Source organism: Rhincodon typus, chromosome 9, assembly GCF_021869965.1.
Source record: "Rhincodon typus isolate 14 chromosome 9, sRhiTyp1.1, whole genome shotgun sequence".
Lineage (NCBI taxonomy): Eukaryota > Metazoa > Chordata > Chondrichthyes > Orectolobiformes > Rhincodontidae > Rhincodon > Rhincodon typus.
Genome location: NC_063340.1, coordinates 81,265,535 through 81,282,836, shown reverse-complemented (window position 1 = coordinate 81,282,836; position 17,302 = coordinate 81,265,535). Strand labels below are relative to the sequence as shown.

The 17,302-nt window shown below is 40.2% G+C and overlaps 1 protein-coding gene across 1 annotated transcript in view; it reads left to right on the top strand.

The window, feature by feature from the left end:
- efcab2 (EF-hand calcium binding domain 2) overlaps positions 1–7,839 on the top strand; it is a 45,718-nt gene extending 37,879 nt beyond the window's left edge. The window contains exon 6 of the mRNA XM_048601370.1: positions 7,534–7,839. Within this exon, the coding sequence (XP_048457327.1) occupies positions 7,534–7,649 (116 nt within the window). The 3' untranslated portion in view covers positions 7,650–7,839. The remainder of the gene's footprint in view (positions 1–7,533) is intronic.
- Positions 7,840–17,302: the final 9,463 nt, after the last annotated feature.

Genomic DNA, 17,302 nt, shown 5'->3' with positions numbered 1-17,302 from the left:
GCTGTGTAGAACCATCCCATTTTGTCCTTTGAGTTCAGACCCTTTGGTCACAGAGACTTTTTTTTTTAAAATCCAGTCTTCTGTGCAGAGCTGTATTATCTTGTTTGTTGTGTGAATGTGTTTGTTGGGATTAACGGTGTATAGTTTACATCTGGAATTCAACTTAGTTGTTCAGCACAGGCTTACAGAGTTGTAATGGCGTTGAAGAAAGCTATTTGGCCCATCGTGCCTGCACCGGTTCTATTACTTAATGCCAATTTCCTACCTTGTCCCCATATCCCTGCACGCCATTCAAAATAATCATCCAATGTCCACTTGAATGCCTCAGTTGAACCTGCCTCCTCTACATTTCATGGCAGTGCAATCCATACCTTGAAAAACATTTTTCTCACATCTATTGACGTCTCATTCTTTTTTCAATTATAAGTAGGAACAGTTTCCCCTATCTATTCTGTTCAGTGTCTCATGATTTTGAAAACTCTATTAAATCTCCTCTCAACCTTCTTCTCTCCAAGGAGAACAGTCCCAACTTCTTAAATCTATCCTTATAACTGAAGTTTTTCATTCCTGGAAACATTCTTGTAAACCGCTTCTGCACACTCTCCAATACATTCACATGTTTCCTATTATGTAGCGCCCACAATGAAAACGATATTCCAGCTGAGGTCTAATGAGTATGTTGTACAAGTTCAACTTTGCTTTCTTGAAATTGTATTCTATGCTCCTATTAAAAAAGCCAAGAACACTGTATACTTTATTAACTGCTTACTCTCCCATCCTGCCACCTTCAATGATCTGAGCGTATGTGCAGCCATGCCCCTCTGCTCCTGCACCCCTTTAACCAGTTCTGCCAATTCAATGAATTTCATTTATAAAGAGTGAGTTATTTTAGAGTCTTAAAATAAACCTGGTGAAAGTCACTTTCACTGTGGATATTAACAATAGAGGTAAACAATTTTGGCCATTTTGGTGATAGAATTGAAATATTTACACCAATGGTACAGCTTGTGGAGTAATGGGGTTTGATTAGCTGTGTATTCCACCTGTCAGAGTCACAACAGGATTATCCATTAGTTCAAGCAATTTTTCTGAAAATCTTGGCACATGGTCATGGCTGTCACAGCAATGGGGCGGAGATCTCTCCTCTCTTATTTTCACCTCTTTATCCACTGGGGTGCCTCAGTCCTCTTCCATTGTGTTTTAGATTATCTCCTCTTCCTGTCTTTTTAAAATATTCCATCTTCTGACTTGCCTGTCATGGAAGATATGTAAGCAAACATTTGCTAGCAAAAGATATAAGAAACTCTATTCAGGAAATGTATAGTGAGTAGCACTTAAGGATTGAAACAGTCACGTGACAATGACTTAGGTCAAAATCGAAATTGGAACTCTGACAATGTGTTGTTTGCATGGATTCTGTTTGATGTTTATATACTGTATTAAGTTAATTGTAATTCTCAACTTAAAATGAAGCATTTAAAGATTCATAATTATCTCACTTTTACAAAGAAAGATCTTCCCTATTCCATAATTAATCCTGATGTTTGTCATTTAGAAGTAGAACGAGGCAATTTTATCAAGTACACGGGTACAATTTCACTAATTATCAGACACATTTTCTGCATCTGAGTTTTGCCCTCTTATTCCAATCAGTACTTGACAATCTCGAATTAACATGTTCCATTGAACATAAATGAAAACTGAGTGTATCTGGCTTGCTTTCTTCTCAGCTTTCCCAAACATGAATATTTATTTTGTAGAGCCTAATTACTTGAAGCTACTTGGTGAGGAGCATGTTTATATTTATGTCATTAGGAAAAGCCAGTCAGACTTCAATATTATAAATGTGACAGCACTTGCAGTTTTATTTTGTTGATGCTTATAACATTCTGCATTTAAGATTTTTTTCCCTTGTAGATCTATGTGCATTAATTTATAGTATATGTTTATTTCAAACTTCAAATGTGTACCCTTTTGATGAAACAACTACACTGTTACATAGTGGGAAGGATAAAACTAAATAAATTCAGTCATTTTAATAGTAATTCGGATGTCTGTGGTGTTTCTTTTTTTACACAAATTTTATTTATTTTTCCACATCTCCCAACTTAAAAAAAAATCTCTTTCACAATAACTAGTTTTGTTGGGGCTATAACCTTTAAAACGTTTCTTACAGTAATGTTAGTGTAGTGCATCGTAGAACTGAATTTTACCAAAATTAGCTGTCAATTTCAGAATGTTTCTTGGAGGGGTTGTCTCCATGAGCTCTAGAGAGTTATCTCATGCAATTCTCAATGGTTACCATGCCTCTACATCACCCCCTCCTATCTTGTGCCTGCTAGCGTTTGCATACTTGCCTCCACTGGGACCTTCTGAGAATCCTGGTGCCAGCACCACATTAACATCAACTGTGCACCAGGTCATTGCTGCAGGCCCAGAGTTGTCAGTCACAGTTACAGTGTGGGAAAAATTGCCCTGGAGATGCCTGTCAGAGGCAATTTGCTGTCATGGATCTGGATGTCCTGGTAAATGGGGCAGTGGAGAGGAGAACTGTTCTCTTTCTTCAGGACTACTACAGGAGACGACAGCAGCAACTCATGTCAGCCTGGTCTGAAGTTGCCATCTGAGTCATATGATGTCCATGGTACAGAGGAAGGTCCAACAGAGGAAGGTTTATGTCCATCCTGTTCTCTTTGCTACTTCACACTCACTCTAACTCTGCTCCTGCATCCACCTTCCACAAGGCTCTATGGCTAACACTCTCACTATTGCTCTCATTTCCTTCATTGCTGTCATCCACTGCAGCCCCCCAGATGACTACACCTGCAAACCCTCTGCAATTACTACTCAATTACCCTGGACACCTCACCACATTCCCCCCACCTGCACCAGTTGTAACAAGTATGCCAACCAATTTCATCTCATTCAACCCTCCCTTTCTCTCATTCCAAGAAAAAACAGCCCACCACAGGACGGAGACAACCAAGATGGGTAGTGGGATGCTGACATCTGTCTCCTTACCCCCTACAAGGAGAGATTCCTTGCCCAACAGTTGAGGACCGTGACAGCTCATGTGATGATCCCAAGAGTTCCATTTCCTGGTAACCAAATAAAATTTACTGTTATGTGCTACACTGCTGTCCTATTACCATGACTATGAACGTGTTCTTAACTTGCCCAAACTTCTACTCCTATTTCACAATTCATTCTCTCTCTTGTCTCCAGCAGGCACTAGTGGCATTATCATAGTCTCAGCCATGAAGACAACAGTCACGGAGGGCATCATCTCCTCCTCCACCTTTGAGAAAGTGTCTGGCAGCTTCAGTGGTCAGGCTAACAGCAGCCTCGGTAACCCACTTCTAGTAACATTCAACGTTGGCTGAATATTCGGCACAAACCTGCTCTCTATCACTTAAGCTATTGGTGCTCAGCACCAATGGCAAGGCAGTTGGGGGATAAGGGACCTTGACCTCATTCCAAATGCCCATTCCTCACAAGGAGACAGGATCTTGCCAGAAGGCACCCAGCAGGAGGAGGAACCACATATAGGGCTTGCAGGAGTCACCTCTCAGGTCACTTCATAGAAGACCAGCACTTCCATCTCTCCTCAGATACATGGAAGCACCTTTCCCAAACCATACTCCTTGCTGACTCCATTTCTTCAATGTTGCTGGATCTAAGTCCTGGAACACTTTCCTTAACACCTTCTTGACTGCCCACAGCACATGGATTGCAGCAGTTCAAGAAAGCACCTCACCACTACCTTCTCAAGGGCACCTAGGAATGGGCAATAAATGCTGGCCCAGCCAGCAATGCCCACTTCCCATGAATGAATAAAAAAAAATCTCTGCTTTCAATTCCCAAATCTGTGGGAATTGAGGCTGAGGTAGGTAAACCTGCAATCTAGGCAGGAAACTCTCAGCATGTCTGGACCCTCTAGCTACAAATGCTTTGGGGGTCATATCACCCCAAATTCTATGATCGACAGGCTCTAATACAGGGCAGGCTGCTTCCACTTTGGCTGCAGACAGTTGGACTGCACATTATTGTGGTGGAAGAAAAGGAGAAAGTAATCCTTCTGAGGGCACATAGGTGGCACGGGTGATATTTCATTGAAAACACATTATCACATTTGTAAATCATATTCTCTGTTCATTGTCAGCTTTGTGAGCAATTGTCTTATACCCGTCATTGGTGCCAATAGAAAAAGGTGGTGTGCTGCAAATACAGTGGGCATCTGACTGCTCCCTCTAAACAGAGTAAAGCACCACTGCCCTTCTTTTATTTACATGACATTCCATAGAAGACAGGCAACTGTGGTTCACCTGCAGGTTTGCTACAGCATGTAGGCAAATTGTGTCCAGCTCTGGGCACCTTATTTAAGGCAGGATATTAAAGCCAATGTAAAGGAGATTTACTTGAATGATACCAGGAGTGAGGGAATTTTGACACAAGGAAGGTTTAGAGAAATTAGGTTTATTCTCCTTGGTGCAGAGAAGATTAAGAGCTGAGCTTACTGAGTGTTCAAAATTATGAACATTTTTGAAAGGGTAAAGAAGGATATTCTGTTTCCACTGGTTGGAATGTCAAAAACTAAGCATCACAATTTCAAGACTGTCAGCAAGAGAACTAGGACTGAGATGAGAAACTTCTTTACTCAGAGCGTTGTTAGGATTTGGAATGTGCTGCCTGGGAGAACAGGGGAGGTGGATTCCATACGAGGTTTCAAGACAGAGCTGGATATATATTTGAAAATGAAGAATATAGAGGCTACAGAGATAGGGCTGGAGAATGGGGCTTGCTGGATAGCTTTCAGGAGCCAGTACAGACATGATGTGCCAAATGGCATCCTTCTGTACATAAAATGCTACGATTCAATCATGAGGTCACCTATGATTGGAAACTCCGCATAAGGAGGTGGTTCACATCTCCTGGAGTTTGCTGCTGCTCCAGATGCTTGTGTTCATCACCTATCAGTGTAGATGCTATTAGTGCAATAGCCACAGAGGTGACCATAGCTTCTGTGCCTGAATCAAATAAGGAGGGTTCCAATGAGCCTATGTGGGCAATATCAGAAATAAAGTAGCTCCTCTGTGACATGATCAGTCAGCAGTCACGGTACACACAAATTACATTTAAACAACATCCTCAGAACCTTGGGACATGGAGGGCACCAAGAAGGATGGCAAATGGGATGCTTTTAAACAGACCTAGCACATCATTATCCTGATTCAGGTGTATACTGCTCAAGCCTTTGGCACACATACAATCAGAGATTGTACGGGAAGCAGCAGTAATGAGAATCTTTCTCCCACTCTCATCTCCCACATTATCTGAAAAAGGCAGCATTGCCAATAGGATAACGGTATGAACATTTTATGGTTTATTTAATAGTGAGCACCAAGTTGATGCCGCCTTTTGCAACTAATGTGAATTTTTACATCTCGCCTGACATTACTTGTGCTTCACAGCATGGAAATGTTGAATGCTGTAGTCAAGTTTACTTGTGGCCAGAACTTGTTATCAACACAGTAGGTCTGTGCATGTGGTCCATGTACAGCATTATGTTATAACACCTGTACAGTATGGATTTCTGTTTAATGATTTTGCCCATTCAAGGGCTTCTTATTGAACAAAAGCAGGGCCCGCTCCCTCAGAGAAAAAAGAACACTTACTCTGCCCACTATGCATATGGTGGTAGCTATTTCCATTTCAATTGTGCATTTGTGTTTTGGATGAGAGTGGTAGACATCCCAGGTATTGATTCATGTAGCGAGATGCAGGTCAGCCTTTCAGTGATCTGTCAGGCCTCCTTATTCCTTTCTGCATTGTTCTCCCTGACAACCCTATTGGCTTTAATGTTACCCATGTTCCCACCTTACTGTTTTATTTAACTGCTCAGCTCTCCACTTTACCCCTTGAATCCTAGGTATACAGCTTAGTATTGCCAGATATGGTTACGCAATAACTACCCCCATCGAAGCCAGGGTGGTGGTGATTGTCAATAAATCGACCTTTCAAGGTACTCCTTGCCCTACCATGCTCTATCATCTCTCAGCTTTATGTATTGGGTTGCCCTACTTTGCAATTATTACTCCTTCTGCATCCCAAGTTGTTCCCTCCAAACCTCAAATTTCCACACAGCCTGACCCCTGACTTTCAGTGAACTGGATGAACTGTGGCCCAAACCTGTGACTGACTTGGAAAGGATGAGTGATGAGACCCGCTGACTGATCTCTGTGCAGCTCCTGACTGACCTTTCACTAATCCTACAATTGGTTGCACTGGACTTGCATGACTGACTGTGACCCACTCCTTGACCTGTAGTGGTATGGAATTATTTCACCTACTCACGTGCTCACATTTAATTTCTCTCCAATATATGGAGAATATCAAACTGCATATGAATGAGGTGAGATTAAGTTCTAATCAGATGCAAAAACACCTCTTGCTACTCACTAGTGAGATTCTTGTCTTGCTGTTCAAACTTTGGTAGGAAAATTGGACTTGTTATTTCTCAACATCAAGTATCGAATTTTTCCGATGTCATCACATTTTTCCAACCTACTTACAATTGCCCATGTTGTTCAGGGCTGGGAGAGCTCTGCTCACAATGTCAATTGTGGCTCAGTTGGTACCATTCTTATCTCTTAGTCTAAGGCTATGGGTTCAATTCTACCTCCAGTATTTCAGTGCAAAAATAAGACTGGTATTCTTCCTGAGGAAGAATACAGTGTTGAAGGTGCTATCTTTCAGATAAGAAGATAAGGCCCTCTCAGGTATGTGGAATAAATCCTACACCACTTCTTTGAAGAAGACCTTGTGTGTTATGCTCTTGTCCTGTCTAATGGCTATCCCTAAATCTGCATTACAAAATTAATGATCCAATCTCAATGAATTTGCTATTTGTGGAAGCTTTCTGTGTACAGTTTGCTGACTGCATTGGTGAGGATTACACCAGTGGGCATACTGCTGACGAGAGCAGGTTCGGGACCTCCAATTAGTCCAAAAACTGGCAGGAAAATTCAGCATGGCTGAATGGGAAAGGCATGGTGTAAATGCAGGTTCTCTCTTCTCAATTCAGTAAAAATGCATCAGGACAGCAGCTCCTTAAAGTTGATTCAGTACCTGTGTAAATTGTCTTATTAGTTGTGTTCAATGCCTTTATTCTTGGAGCATACATGGTAAAGATGTAAAAAGAATTGTGTTCCAATTATATACAGAGAATATTACAGGCATGTAAATTGCAAGCATTGAGGTTACCCAAATATTTCCTTTCCACAGCATCTCTCACAGCTTCAGTACAACTTCTTTCAAAATTGATGTAAATATTTGTTAGTGTAACAGGTTTCCAGTAGTGGTAGTGCAATGAAATGTAACAGTATTTAGACTCAGCTTTCCTTCCCACTTCATATTTAGTTTCACAAATTCCAGGTAAGTGATAATAGCCATGAAACTGCTTTGTCAATCTTAGCTATTAACCTCAGGAAGAATGAGAAAAGAGGTGATTATTGTTATTCTTTCATTCCATAGGGGAGCCATTTACACAAGAGGAGATGGAAGAGATGCTATCAGCTGCTGTGGATCCAGAAAAGAATGTCATCTTCTATAAAGATTTTGCAGCGATGATGACGATTGAAGACACCTAACTATGCTATTAGAAAAATCTTCGGAAAAATTCAAAGGCAAACCTCCTACCTACTCAAACTTAGCAAGATTTCAAATAAATGGATGCAGGGCATTTATTTTAAAATTGGAGCTGATCTACTTGGACAAAAATAAACCTTGATTCAAAAGGGAGTACAAAAATATGTCTAAAATATTTTTAAAAGTTTTTATTAGGAGAATTTATCTTATTATGTCTGAGTTATTACATTTTGTTTTTATATGTATAAATATTCATACAGAGCTTTTGTTCTTTGTGTCTGTTCAATATTGTGTGCCACAATTTCAAAGTTGAAACTCCACAGCTCTCAATATCTTGAGGGTTGTTCACTTTAGTCTACTCTCAAGACCAGTCCTCTTTATCCACCATGTAACCAATGCAAAACCAGGCAAGCTGATCGAACAGAGCAATTTCTTTAGAGATTTATTGAGGTTAGGTATTTGCTGGCTTCATTATATCTCTGAAAATTGTTCAATTTTGTTCAAAATTGCTTAAAATTGTTCAATGTAAACTTGAGGAATAGCATTTCATCCTATAACTGGGTGCTTCAAAGAATTTAGCACTACTTTAAACAGCTTCAGATCTCAACATAAGCTTCATGTATAGCACCCAATTTTTCTACTGTGCACTTTTCACAGGGTAGCGAACTCTAAAGGGTCACAAACCAATGAAACTTACTGCAGAAAGTTACTTCTCAATGCTAAGATCGATGTTCCTACATTACCTCTCAATGTGTTTAGTCAGTAAAGGGGATATTTCCAACAACTAGAAATAAAATAGTTCAGAGACTTTTAAAATTAAAATCTTTTTTCTCTCCTTTCTATTTTCTTTCTGTCCTGCTTGATCCTATTCATCTTCTCGCTTTATTTCTCCTTCTTTACTCAATTTTACCTAATTCATACTAAGTCCTTCTCCATCATTCCACTGCTATTTCTCTAGTCTTAGATTGCATTGATTATGGAGTATTCGTGTTGGTCCCATCATTCACCAAGGTCCCAGTGGACCTATTGCCAATTTGCACTTCAAGCAACTTGTAGGGCTGATGAGTAGGTGAAGAGTCGAATAACATGCACTGATCTGCTCCAGCCAATCAGGACTAAGATCTGTAATAAATCTGGAAAAATCGTTTAGACTGTTAAATTAGACCAACTACATTTCCCATTATTCAGAAGACAGGAGATTTTTTGAACATCCTATTTATTCTCCAAAGGGCAACTCATTATGACTGTAATTAATTGGCCATACCAACCTAAATGTGGCAGACAGCAAAGAAACAGCTTGCAGTCCATACGTAACTTGATGGGAGGACATTTCACTATCAACCACTTTAACATGGATTGAAGGTATGCAGAAACTCTGCAAGTGGTGGTCACAAGGGTCACATGGTAAGAGAGTGCTGGAGTAATTGTAACATCCTTCTCTGAGAAGCAGGCTTGGGGGCCCTGGCAAGATAGATACCTTCAGTTTGAGAGCCTATTCTATTTGCTAACTAGGGAGTCACCCAAAATCATTTCTAAAACCAACCAAGGACCTGCATTTTTGATGTAATGTTATGCCATTATTTCTCCTTATTCCTCCTGCATTCATTAATCAAGGTGGGATAGTGGTGACAAAGGGCACATTTATGCCCTATTTGTGCCCAGTGTCACCTCAACTTGATTGATTGATTTATTGTCACGTGTACCTAAATACAGTGAAAAACTTTGCTTATGAGCAGTACAGGCAGATTACAGCAAGTAAAGGACGTACAGATCAAAAAGACTTAGAGGCATGAGGCATACAGGTTACATTGCAGGTTACATTATTTGAGGCTACAATCCATTCAACAGTCTGATAACGGCCGGAAAGAAGCTGTTCCTGAACCCGCTCGTGCGTGTGTTCAGGTTTCTGTATCTTCTGCCTGACGGAAGAGGTTGTAGGAGGTCATTACCAGGGTGTGATGGGTCTTTGATGAGGTTGGCCACCTTTCCACGGCAATGGGCCATGTAAATGGAGTCCATGGATGGGAGGTTGGCTTCTGTGATGATCTGGGCTGTGCACACAACCTTCTGTAGTTTCTTATGGTCCTGGGCAGAGCAGTTGCCATACCAGGCCGTTATGCACCCAGACAGTATGCTTTCAATGGTGCATCTGTAGAAGTTGGTGAGGAACCTTATGGATGTGCCAAATTTCCTGAGGTGCCTGAGGAAGAAGAGACGTTGTTGTGCTTTCTTAACTGTCGCATTTACATGGCAAGTCCAGAACAGTTCATCAGTTCTTGTCACTCCAAGGAACTTGATGTTCTTCATTCTCTCAACCTCAGTTCCGAAGACTTAGTCACAGTGAAAGAAAGAATAAATTGAATTAATGTAGCACCTTTCACAACCATTGGATATGTCAAAGCAGTTTACAACAATTAAGTAATATGAGTCTGATACAAAGGGATCTCTTTCTCAGTAAAGGCAGATTATTTTGATTGTTGGAAATCTGAAACAAGCACAGAGAATGCCGAAGAAATTCAGCAGGTTTGGCAGAATCTGTGGAGAGAGAAACAGAGTTAATATTTCAAGTTTGGTACAACTGTACTGCAGAAGAGGCACTGGACACGAAGCACTATCTGTTTTTCTCTCTCCACAGATGCTGCCAGATCTGCTGAGTTTCTCCAACATTTTCTGTGTTTATCTCTTTCTCAATATTATTCTAATTTTGAAACTCAACAAAGCAAGCGTCCACCTCTCTCCACCTCTTAACTCTGACTGCACAGCTGCCATTATACAAGGCTCACTGATGAGCTTTAGGCATCCATTAATGCATTGGTTGTCTTGCTATTGCAGAGCTGTGTTTATTTATTTCAAAGCAGGACTTTACAGCTGAAAGAGGAGATTTTCATGCCATTAAACTTCTGTGGATTCATCTCGTGGTCCCAGAAGTGAAATAAAGCCACTGCATCATTCAGCCCTCATCTAGTTCAATACCTTCTGTATTATATGGGAAGAGTAGAAATGGTTGATAGGATTTACACCAATTCTAAATGATTTATGCCCTGTCACAGCATGTAACTGCATTATATCCATTTCAATTCTATTTTTCAATATAGCAGTGGTGCCCTTCATGTCATGGATAATAATGTCGAATGGTCAAAATTGAATGAAGTGAACAATCCACAAAGAGACTTTTGCATAACTTTGGACTCTTTCAGTAGGTTCCAACAACCATTCGAAAGATTTTCAGCAATATTTTGCTAAACGCTGCAAATTTTGAATGTTTTTAATGTGGTAAAGAATGTTATTGAAATATCTTGGCGAATTAGAAAGTGGGTGAATAGTAATTCGGGTAGTCCACATCTGCCCAGGATTGGATTAACAACTAAGTAGGTCTCCACATAAGAAAATAGAAACACAAGAATGAATTTTTGAACAAAATCTTTAAACAGATGTTTTGTTATTTTCTTGCAATGAAGATGTTGCTGGATATGGTCTACTCCATTTTCTTGTTTACTGCAAACTTAAATAAGAGGATATAAAGAGATAGAAGGATTTGCTGATAGGGTTGGAGGAAGTAGCGTGGGTGGAGTCTTGTAAGGAGAATTAACCCCAGCACAATACATTTCATCCAAATGGCCTGCTCCTCTGCTTGGCCTGCTGTGTTCATCCAGCCCTGCACCTTGTTGTCTCAGATTCTCCAGCATCTGCAGTTCCTACTATCTCTTATACACTCATGTAGTTGTCTTTTCCCCAAGACGGGGAATTTCAAAACTAGTGGGCACATTTTTAAGGTGAGAAGAAAGAGATTTTAAAAAACACATAAGAGGCAATTTTTTTTACTCGAGGGTGGTTCACATGTGGAATGAACTTCTTGATGAAGTGGTGGATGCGGGTAGTATCACAACACTTAAAAGACACTTGGATGAATATATGAATCAAAAGGTTTGGAGGCATATGGATCAGGAGAAGGCAGGTGGGGCTAGTTTAGTTTGGGATTATGTTTGGCATGGACTGGCTGACTGAAGGGTATGACCCTATGACTCAATGATATTAGCACATGAGCAAGGGACCATCTGAATAGAGATGTATCCTGCTGTATGTCAACAGTGTTCAGTATTTTGTGTACAAACATAGGAACTTAGATTAAGGAGCAGGAGTAAGCCTTTCAGCCCTTCAAGCCTGCACCACCATTCCATAAGATCATGGCTGATCTGGTTGTCATCTCAACTCTACTTTTTTGTCTACCCTCCCTTGACTCTATTTTCTATAGGAACATAGGGTTGGCTATTACTATGGAGTCTTAGCCTCACTCCAAAAAGTTAAAATTAAACTAATATTTAAGGTACTTCTGTAATTGTCCAGTTCTTATGGTGCATATCTTGCTGTATAAAACAGTTGGCCAGAAAGGATTAACTAATTTTTGGAATAGCTTCACCCACTGATACATGACTTCCTCTAGGAAGAGCTAGTTAGTTGTTCCAACTTATTGTCAGTTGTTAGTCAGTTCTTCAGTCAAGCTTATAACCATGACTTAGTTACTATTTCTGAGCAGATAACAATGTCTCTTAATTAGCATTAATGTAGTTAACTAGTCTCAAGCTAATCTAAACATAAATATCTGAAGAAGAGGAGTTCTGAAGAAGTGGGGCTTGAAATGTAATTGTGTTTCTCTCTCCATAGATGTTGCCAGACCTGCTGAGTCTCTTCAGCAATTTTTGTTTTTATTTAAATTAATGTAACCTGTTGTCTTACTGTTATGTAATACTTGTTACTCAAGTAAGTGCTTCTTCTGCCGAAGACTTATTCATGGTTAATCCTTTGTTATTTAGAACTACTAAGCTTTGTAGATGAGTATTAGAAAAAGGATTGGCAGTAGCAAATCTGTCCGAAGAATGTCCTATCAGGAGCCATCTGTGAGCATCTCTTACAACAACTTGCAAACGATATATCGACATCCAGCTCCCACATAATATGAATTAATAATCTGTAAACAATTGGAATCCAAACTGTCTGCAGGAATCTTGAAGGGTAAGTCATACATTAGGTATACTTTGCTTCCACCACAATGCAAATGATTTCTCTTCAAAGTATCAAAGTATAATTTTCATCAAACACCACCGTTTTCTTCACCAGCCAGCCATATTGTAGTGGTCTAACTATTAACTCACTGCTATGGATTACCTCAAATATTAAAATGTTCCTAGGGTGTGTGGAGCGGAGTCTTCCCCCTTTGGAGAGGAAGATGAAACATCTGAAGTATGTATGAGATAGTCAGAACTACAGATGCTGGAGTCAGAGATAACACAGTGTGGATCTGGAGGAACACAGCAGGCCAGGCAGCAGCAAAGGAGCAGGGAAGCTGACGTTTCGGGTTGGGACCCTTCTATGAGATTGTGGTTGGTGGCTCGCCGAGCTGGTTTGTTGTTTTTCCGCAGACATTTCATTACCCTGTTGGATAACATCATCAGTGCAGCCTCTGATGAAGCGCTGTTGTGTTTTCCCACCTGTTTTTTAAACTCTGGAGTCCGTTGAGCTGGATTACCTCACTTCCAGTTTTCCTTCGCAGCGGAGTGTATATGGGGTCGAGCTCTATGTGTTTGTTGATGACTTTCCTCGTGGAGTACCAGGCTTCTAGGAATTCCCATGTTTGTCTCTGCTTTGCTTGTCCCAGGATCTTGGTGTTGTCCCAGTCGAATTGGTGGTTCTCCTTATCCATGTGGATGGAGATGAGAGAGTATTGGTTGTGGCTTTTTGTTGCTAATTGATGTTCATGTACCCTTATTATTAATTTCCTTCCTGTTTGTCCGATGTAGTGTTTGTCACAGTCTCTGCAGAAAATCTTGTATATGACATTGGTCCTGTCCACAGTGGGTAGTGGGTCTTTGGTTCAGGTGAGCAGTTGTCGTAGGGTTGATGTGGGTTTGTGTGCTATTCTGATGCCCAGTGGTCGTAGGAGTCTTGTGGTCAGTTCAGATATGTTCCTGATGTAAGGTAGCGTGATGAGTTTGTCAGGGCATGTAGTATCTTCCTGGTGTCGTTCGTGTAATAGGCATCTTCTGACTCAGTTTTTCGGGTATCCATTGTCTTTGAATACCTGGAAGAGGTACTCTTCTTCTTCTCGGCATAGCTCTGTGCTGTTGCAGTGTGTTGTTGCCCGTTTAAATAATGTTCTCATGCAACTTTGATTGTGTGTGTTAGGGGGGTTGCTGTTGAAATTCAGTACTTGGTCAGTGTGTGTGGCTTTCCTGTGTACCTTTGTTAGAAATTCCCCATTGGTCCTGTGTTCCACCATGACATCCAGGAATGGGAGCTGTTTGTTCTTCTCCTCTTCTCTGGTGAATCTGATTCCAGTGAGGGTGTTGTTTATTAATTTGTGTGTCTCCTCCAGTTTGGTCCGTTTAATGATGACAAAGGTGTCGTCCACGTAGCGTATCCATAGTTTTGGTTGGATTAGCGGAAGGGCCGTACTTTCGAGTCTCTGCGTCACCACTTCGGCTATTAGTCCAGAGATAGGCAATCCCATGGGTGTCCTGTTGATCTGTTCGTATATTTGGCCATTAAAAGTGAAGTTGGTGGTGGGGCATAGGTCCAGTAGCCTCAGCATGTTGTCTGTGGAGATGGTGTCACTGGGGTCTTGTTTTTGTTTTAGTAGTGCTAAAACATCTGCGGAAAAACAACAAACCAGCTCGGCGAGCCAACCAACCACAACATCCACAACCCGAGCTACAAATCTACTCTAAAACCTTCTATGAAATTGTTTGGCTTTGATATGGAGCTTTTACGCACACACGCGTGCACACACTCACACTCAGATGCACACCGATGCAGTATTTCTACCCAACCCTACTTTCTGTCTGTCTTTCTACTAAGCCATAAATTATTTATTTGTGATTTGTGATGGCTGACAAACTGTGTGCGACAAAATGGAGAAATAATGACCCTGTGTCAATAAGATAATAACTACAAAGCTTCTGCACTGCAATCAGAAATCATTATGTAATCTCACAGGGTCAAGATTTGCCCACTGTTTGTAGGAAACTCTAGTTGTGCTAATCCACTAGAATTATATGATGTAAAACTCCAACAGTTGGCAGAACATCAGAACAGCATGTTATTACGCCTCATCCTTTTTTTAAGTAATTATAATGATACATATTGATTCTCTGGAAAATACAAATAGCACTTGGATCATATTTCCAGAAATCCACAAGTGCTAACAATATCATACTGGTGCGTAAAAGTATGTAGATATTTAATATTGTGACATAAACATTTAATTTTTAGTATGGTTTTTGTTTGAATAGATTCAGAATGATTTAACCCAAAAAAACCCAAATCTTACATTTATACAATGACTTTGACCTGCAATATATACAGAATATATATTCTAAGACTATATGTAAGGAAAACAAATATTTGCTTTTATGTAGCACCTTTCACAGTTACTGTATGTCCCATAGAGTTCTCCACCCATTAGAGTGCTTTTTGAAATGTAGTCATTGTTTTATTGTTAGTTCACATTACATACTGCAACTCCCAAGAACAGCAACATAATGACAATCAGATAGCCTGTTTTGTGATGGTGAATGAGGGATATATATTAGCAAGGATCCAACTAAGGGAGCAGATAATGTCTCATATAAAAGACAGTACCTCCGACAGCGCAGCACACCTTTAGTATTGAATTGGAATGTCATAAAGGTGTTAATCAATCAAAGCTAGCATTCCACTTCAGTCTGTGCATACAGGCTCCTGCTGTGCTTTTCCAATAATTGATCTTGGAGTGCAGCAAACATTCATAATGTGGCTATCTGGTGTAGAGTGGGCAATCACCTGCATACTGCATCATGTGTGTGTGTGGTGGTCAGTTCAGTTTTGGCACAGAGGCTACTGAGTGAAAGAAATCTCCACCTCTGCAATATTTAATACTCACACCGGAGGGAAATTCATATTGGATGAGGTGATAAGCCACTGACAGGTAGATCGCAAATGTTATTGGGGCTATTACACAGTCTTGCTTGACTCTAGTTTAGATTTTGAAGGGGATTGTTTCAGATTTCCCATTCAAGGCAACTGTACTCGTAACATTACGAACAGTTCCAAGATTGTGAAGTTTGTTCAACATCCAAATCTCTGGAGCATGATGCACAAAGCCTCACAATTTACTGAATCAAATGTTTTGTTCACGTTGATGAAAGCAATGAAAAGTTCCTTGAAATTTTTCTTGAATTTGACTGATACCATTGGATCTTCTGGAAAATTGAAAATCACATGTCTCTCATGGAGGATTTCCACAACCACAAAAAGTAGTGATTCAGGAGAATGTGTGTTAGTATTTCCCTGCTATGGACAAAGAAGAAACACCTCAATAATTTCCACAGCAATGATTTTTGATAGTAGTTACAATTGTTGCACTGCTAAGATCAATAGTGAGCTACCCTCTTGAACCACTGCAGTTCATCTAGTATAGGTTGACCCAAGATGCCATGAGGGAGTGAGTACAAGGATTTTGACCCAGCAACACTGTAGGAATACTGATATATTTCCAAATCAGTATCATGAGTGACTTGAACGGGAACTTACAGGAGGTAGTGTTCCCATGTATTTGCTGCCCTTGTCCTCCAAGATGATAGGGGGTTTGAAAAGTGCCAAGGAACCTTGGGGAATTTTTACAGTGCATCTTGTAGGTAGTACAAATTGCTACAGAATGTCGCTGGTGGAGGAAGTCAATGTTTTTGGATTGATGCCAATCAATATGAAGAGGGTTTGCACATTGTGATTGTTCTAATATTGAAATAATCACAATTGACTGGAAGGGGGGAAGGGTGCTGACTTTTGTGCTCAAAGAGTTCCTGGCTACTTCCAGTCTGGGGTGTCCACAATTAAACTTGTACAGATTAGTGTCACTCCCCACGTTTCCTGAAGGATGTTGTCTGCTGTAATATGGACCTTGACTTCTGCATGACTTGAAAGCTTTTCTTCACCATGGCCACATAATCAAACTAAAGCCATTCCCAAAGTTATGGGACAGTGTGAGGTATAACAACCCACTTGCATTCAGGAGCAAAACAGTATCATATACCACAGCAACAAGATCTAAGTATGAAGATATCGATATAACTGATTCATTAAGTAATATCCCAACTCCATTTCCCTTTCATTTTCAATGGCCTGCCAGTACTATATATGCAATAAGAGGAATGCTTACCTCAAAGAACTTTTCCTGAAGTGTCATTGGGAAAGTGATTCTTCATTTAAGAAAACTGTGAAGCATGTTCTAGAGACTTTCTTAATTATACACTTATTAACTCTTAAGGAACAAATATTAAATGAACCTACTTGTAACTGCATCCGTCAGAAACCATCTGCTTGCTTGAAAATATTTTTTATCTCAAATTTATGTACTGATAACAATTAGTGTGAAGAGAACTAATTGGTTGCTATTAACAGCCTTCATATACAACACCCAACCAATCTATTTGGCTGTACAATTCAGGTAAGGAAATAGATAACTTGGCTTCCAGTAAAGCAATGCCTGGATTTTTAAATTCTCATCCTTGTTACCAAATCCTTCCATTGCCTGGATCATCTTTCCTTTGTAATCTCTAATTGCTAAATAGTCCTGATTTTAATCACTCTGCCACGTTTGCGCTAAGGTCCAGAATTCACTTCT